At 45.2% G+C, this 6,396-nt stretch overlaps 1 protein-coding gene across 2 annotated transcripts in view; it reads left to right on the plus strand.

Annotated features, from left to right (window-relative positions):
* Positions 1 to 6,107, plus strand: part of MCM3AP (minichromosome maintenance complex component 3 associated protein) — an 80,188-nt gene extending 74,081 nt beyond the window's left edge. For both annotated transcript variants that reach the window (XM_067548817.1, XM_067548818.1), the window contains 3 exons: positions 353 to 550; positions 3,427 to 3,577; positions 4,092 to 6,107. In XM_067548817.1, coding sequence (XP_067404918.1) covers positions 353 to 550; positions 3,427 to 3,577; positions 4,092 to 4,250 — 508 coding nt within the window. In that variant the 3' untranslated portion in view covers positions 4,251 to 6,107. The remainder of the gene's footprint in view (positions 1 to 352; positions 551 to 3,426; positions 3,578 to 4,091) is intronic.
* The last annotated feature ends 289 nt before the right edge of the window (positions 6,108 to 6,396 follow it).

Raw genomic sequence — 6,396 nt, forward strand, 5'->3', positions numbered from 1 at the left:
AGGAGCCAAGTATGCATGTGCACAAGCTACCTATTAACTGTGGCAGCTGATCAGAGACCAAGTAGCATGCTCTGTCTCAGGGCTATCTTTCCTTCTAGATGAAACTCAGTTCTGTGTAGGGGCCCCCCAAACTCCTTGCTCCACTCAAGTCCCATGTACACCTTATTTTTCAGAGCCTAAATGGCATGTAGATTTTGCAGAGGTTTCATACTAAAGCTTCCCAACAGGGGGATTTCATCCCAGCAAATATGGTTATTTCCTTATTTCCTGTTGTTTCTGAATTCCAGTCAGCAGGAACATACTGGCTTTGGCTTTCCCCCCTCCCTTCCTCTAAAATATTTTTCTCTTCCAGGTCAAAGATACAATCTCCTCAGTCATTTGCAAAACATTATCCCATTTTGCTGCCTCGAACTGAGCATGTTGTCGGCTTGGTGGCTCAGGAAACGAGGATTCCCAGTGCAGCAGATCTAACACATGTGGCCTCAGCCCAGGAGCTCCTCCCAGAGCGCCTGGCTGTTCAGCTGGAGCTGGAAAAAAAAGAGCACAAGAGGTAAGTGACAGGAACAACTACACAGACCCTTTCCTCGCTGGCTTTGCAGGGTGCTGAAGTTCATGAACAGGTTTTGGCTTCTTTGTTGTATGTAGCTGAGGTTTAGTGGCTTCATGGAGGAGCCCAGATTGTCTCTGACAACCTCCTGTCCTTTGCATAAAGTTGCTGTGTCCCTCATACTCCTCGCCCCTCCCCCGATACACACAAACACTTTGCTCCTTAAAGGTTGATTCTAGGGACAAGTGAGCAGACCCTGGGCACCAACTTATTGGGGATGCTTAGGAGGTAGGTGCCAAATACGTTTTCTGCGCTGGCTGGCAAAACAGCTAGGGCTGTTCCCAATCAGAAACATAATAGTGTGAGCCTGTGGGGTTTGAAGCCCAGCCAATGGCTGTCTACCAAAAGTAAGACCATCAGTACTATAGCAAGGATAGTGCTGCAGAAGAGGAGGAATTTCCATGAGCCATCAGGATACCAGAAACAAAATCACAAAGCTTAAGCCATGATTCTTCTAAAGGTGTGATCCTACCAACCAAAGCACAGCACGAGCCCTCGTGCTATTGCATGCAGTTCTGCCAATCATCAGGCTGGTCCCTCTGCCCTTCTTCCAGCCCTCCTCTGTAGCTGCAGGAATAGATTGACATCTGAGGCTGAATCCTAAAGCAAGGCCTTCTTCAATGACATGTCCTCCTCTTAGTGGGTGAAGTTCTAGCACTGCTGTGCCAGGCCCAGGGAAGGGTTATCTGACCATGCTGCATGTGAGTCAGTGCGAAGGGATTCCTATGGTAAAGACACTCTTGCTGTGCAGAAAGCTGTTCCTTGTCTTTTGAGATCAGGAGCAGATTGTGTGTCCCTGTTGTCTACTGTCCTTTTCTCTCTGGGATTATGTAACAGGTTGGATAGTACACTGGGTTATTTCCCATGTTTAACTGAAGGGATCCTGTAGCAGGGTGTCACCATGCCTGCCCTGCTTCTACTTCTGCACTCATAAAATCACTCAGAGACCCTGGGGTTCAGTAACCACTGGTGCAGGTTTATTTACAGGTTGTGGTCCCACCACTTTTTCACCATACAGAGTCTGCCGTTTAGCATCTGCACCTAGGAGGGAAGAGCTATTGCTCTGCTTCCATTCCCTCCTCCTTGGCTTCCCTCCTATCAGCCCTTATGCAGTCCCAGACTAATTGGGCAAGCAGCTGTCTCCCATTCTCTAATTAGGTGCAGGTTTTCTCCAGCCAACTCCAATTTGCCTCCCTAAGTTGGAGCTGGTGTGACAGAGGGCTGACTTAGCAGTACTTGCCCAGCAGCCTGTCACAGATCCATTTCTCTGAAAATTCCCAGGATTTGGTCTTTCATTGCTTTGAGGTAGCCAGTAACTTGAATATTTTTAACTCTGATCTGATGGCTAAGTAATACCCCAGGATTTGGATTCCTACAGTGGCATTGCTAGTCCTGTTTCTGAGCAGTAGCATTTTTGTTCTTCTGGAATGACTCTTCCCAGCTGAGCTGGTGGTTGTTGTGTGTCATTTGTTAAGGTTTGCCAAGTGAGATGGTAGTCTGTGTAATTTAGGATCTGTTGGCATTGAAGCTTGTTTCGTGAGCATCTGTTCTAACATCAGGCGTTCTCCAATAAGATTATCCTGTTATCCAGGGTTCCTCGACCCAGTAACTTTTCATCTTTGCAAGTTGGTATCAGGAAATAAACCAAAGGAAATGCAGTACCTCTGTCTGCTATATGGCTGGCACAGACCAGTCAAAACCAAGTGTTCTTACTTCATTGGTCTCCAGCAATTCCCACTGGAATGCTTTTACCAGAAGTCTCAACAAATACAATAGGTTATTAGAGTACCCGACACTGATAGTTACCCCACAAGTCTTCGTCGGTCTTCAGGTGATTCAGTCACAGATTTCCGGATGGCCGGTCCTTCCATCTGTGCCTGGAGATCTTTCAATGTGTCCATAAAGCAATCCGCCTATGCTGGCGTGGACAGTCAGTGTCTCTGGGGTATGCTGCCACCCGTGCTCAGCTGTTGGAGTCCTGATTGGATTGGTGCCTTTTCTCAGGGTGAGTGGGAAGAAAGGGGTGGTTCCTTCAGATTGGCCATTTTACAGGGGGGGTTTCCTTGCAGCTTTTTCTGCGGTGCACTTTGCTTAGATTGAGTCACATGGTGTGTTCAAAACATGATCAATGGAATGACTGATTGCAAGCAGAACCCACCCTTGTGTGGTAACTCTGCGTAGTGTCACCCCTGCCTTCTGGATCATTGTAAGGGGAAATTCCCTCCTTTCTACATCAGTACTTACATCACTGTCTGTAAACTTAAGGGGTCAGAGGCATCTCTCTGAACTTCATCAAACAGGAATGCCTTGAATGGGTTCTCTGTAACTTAGACTACAAACCTTCAGATGAATGCATGCAGAGACTCTCAAATCAAACATGTTTTGGATTGCTAAAAACCAGCTGTCACTTATTACACTCAGGCCTGAATGAGTGTGATTAGTTAATTTTGGGAAATGGTCATTTAGTTTGGAATCCGACAAGCTACTGGTTTGACTGATTTTCTTTCTGCATTCTGCAGTTTTCAGGAGCCATGTGTTAGATTTAAACTTCCTTTGAAAAAACTGTCTAGGCTCATGGCAACTGGATGTTTCAATCAATGCCATCATGATTTTGAAAAGAAAAATGATGCAGTTACACCTTTCCTGAGCCATGCTAGGCTACCTGAGCTTCCGATTGCAGGGGCACTGGGGCTGTCATCAGAGCTGATTTCCTTTGTGGTGACCTCAGCCCAGAATGTGCATTCTGTGGGCAGAAAAGCATCAGGTGCATGGAGCCGTACTGCAGTTTGACTTGTGCCTCTGAACTTGTTTCTTTCTAGGTTTGAGGAGCAGCTGCACCAGTGGTTAGCAGAAGACTCTGAGCAGCTCCCATGCTCCTTGTCTCTTCCTCTCTACCTCCCTCAGAGCCTGATCTGTACCCCTCATGTTATCCGTCCACTGAGTGAAACTCCCACGTCCCTGTGCTCACAGGTAAAAAGAGAGAGTCGTGTTGGCAAAAACATAGAGATTGACCTTGGCAGAGCACTGGGCAAACACCAAACAGACTCATGTCTTGAACTTGCCATGGGAATAACAGATTTGTTTAATGGTAGAATTTCCCAAGTCTTTGTGAAGTTCTCAGAGAGAATTTCTGCCTGCCAGGGAGATGGGCTCCAGCAGTCCTGGACAATTGGGCTGCTGTGAGCATTGTTTCCCAGAAATACAAGGTTAGCATCGTGTTTATGTGCTATATTAAACATGGGTCCTTCTGATCAGCCCATCGAACTGTCGCTATCCCCTTTGCTGTCGTGCATAGTGAGCTGAGATGCAGCACTGCAGAACCAGCCAGCACAAGTTAACTCCACCGAGTTAAAGGTGGGAGCTGGGTGGTGAGAGTGCAAGCTATTCCCCACCCCCTTGGGAAGGTAACAGAGGGGTTTCACTTTCCCTTGTTCCTGTTGGACAAGCCATTCTCTGACAGTATTGCCTCTTTCCCTCTGGGCAGGCTGGAAGTCATGTGGAGCATGGGCATCTGGTGGAGGAGACTGGCACCTCTGTGTCAGACAGACTGAAGTGCTTGCAACAGCTGATTAGAGCTAACAAGGAGGAGGAGATTGCCTGTGAACTCCATCTCTCTGCTCTGCTGGACATGGTAGATGTTTAACTGGGGCCCAAGCCAGCATGTGGAGCAAGACTGTCCAGGATATGGGGTCAAGTGGTAAACGTCCCAAAAGCAGATGCCTATGCTAGAAATTCTGTCTCCTCTGGGGAGAAATCATGGCTACACACATTGGACAGGGATGGGTCTTGTGTGCCATTCCCTCACACAGCAGAGGGGTGTCTGCTCACGGTCCTTGCCTGCCCAGCCTTGCATTTCCTGCAAGCCCATGTCTCGATTCTGCCTGGTGTCCTCCAGCCCTATGATTCCTTCACACCAAGCTGTCCTATTCCACACAGGAAACTGGTTGCATCATGAGGAGCTAGGCCAAGGCTGGGCCTGTACATTAATGTTCTCTTTATGCAAACTCCCCTCTCTTGTATCCTCATGGCTGCCCCAGCAGAGAGGGGTGAACTGATTGCTGTTCAGATGCCCAGTTTCACAGCTGTAAGGGAAACAAAGCAGCTCTTCCCCTCCTGTGATTCTGGCAGACTCCCTTCACCTGGTATCATGGGTGGGCTTCCTCTTGGTAGTATAGTAAAGCTGCTGAGTAAACTACAGGTCATCAGGCTGATTTGATTTTGGTTTTTGCTGAAATGAAAACAATAAAATCTTGCCAGTGGGTGTACAAGAAGAAGAGCCATTCTGATGGAATGCAGCTCAGTTTGGTTTCACTAAAAGAATGTCGTAAGGTGGGTTAGTCCAAAAGTTAAGATCTCTATGTAGAAGGGAACAATGAAACTCCAAACTAAACACATTCAGAATATAGCTAAAAGTCACAGGCTGAGCAGTTTTTTAGAATTTATTTGGATTATAGAAGTTGTTCTGTTCTAGTATGTTTGTTTTTTATTTACTGTTGTGTTGTCTTTTGAGCCTAAAAATTTGGAGCATTGTTCTTGTTCTCAACAATTCATAAGATTCCTGAACTATTGTCTCTGAATAATGCTCCATGCAAGGGGATTCTGTACCTTGTGGTCTAAGTTTTTTTATGTTGACTGTTTATGGCAGATATGTACTGAAAAGAGCTGCTCTGCTGTTGTGTGGAATAATGTACTGCTGAGAACCAAGTGTGTGTGATTTTGTTTTTAAATAGCTCAGGAGCATTAAGGAATTCTTTAGCAGCAGCTGCTTCTCAGCTTCTAATAAGGTTCTTGTTTTGAAAGTTGCTTTTTTATTTTAAAGTAGAAATACCATTTGGCTACTGTGAACTCCTGGGTGAATGGGTTTTATGGCTGCAGTATTCTAATGGAAGGCTTTATTCATGTGAGAAAACCAGATTGCTTCAGGCTTGGATCGATCAGTTATCCTGAAACATGGTTATCGGCAGGTTTATCAATGAGCAGCTTCCCATTCTTGCCCACCAATCAGAAATCAGTTGCCTACTCAAACATTTTTGTTTAAAATTCTCACTCCTCCCCAACTTTTCACCTCCCTGTCCCCAGTCCCCACATTTTGCCCAATCTCTCTTTTTAAAGTAAAGCTTTTTATTTGTCCTTAAAATGCTGATAGTAAATTTCGTTTTATCTTTAACATAAAAAATCTGCTGATAAAAATTGGAATATGAAGGTTAAAAAAAATGAAAGGGAGGTTGTGCTGAAGGCTGCTCTTGCTAGTAAACTCTTCATGCCTCCTGCAGAATTGAGCTATTTTTGGATTATTTTTGAAACAGACTAAAATGAAATTTACCAGTCCACATGCACTATGCTCTCAGCAAGGTCTCACTGCTAATGCTGTGGTTCATCTGCTCTGCATTTACAGTTAGCGTTGTAAGATCTTGACAATATTTTTGAGATCATGCTTTACACTATGTACATAGGCCAATGTAACCTTTCTATGTATATAATAAATTTTGAGTGGCTTGAATTATATTGTCAAAATTTATCAGTACACTAAAATGCTTCATATACTACACCTAATGCATTTACTTTGCATTGAAGACCGGAATGTCTACACTAGAAATGCTACAGTGGCATAATTTCAGTATTGCAGCTATGCGGCTGTAGTGTAGACACTTCCTACAATGATGGAAAGGGTTCTTCTGTCACTCTTGTGAATCCTTCTCTCCGAGAGGCAGTAGCAGTATCTACATGAGGGCTTAGGCTAGTTTAACTACGTCTCATAGCCCTGAGCGAGGTTGTTAAGCCAACCTAAT

Source organism: Emydura macquarii, unplaced genomic scaffold, assembly GCF_026122565.2.
Source record: "Emydura macquarii macquarii isolate MOO-44397 ecotype Brisbane River unplaced genomic scaffold, CSIRO-AGI_Emac_v2 contig_1253, whole genome shotgun sequence".
Lineage (NCBI taxonomy): Eukaryota > Metazoa > Chordata > Testudines > Chelidae > Emydura > Emydura macquarii.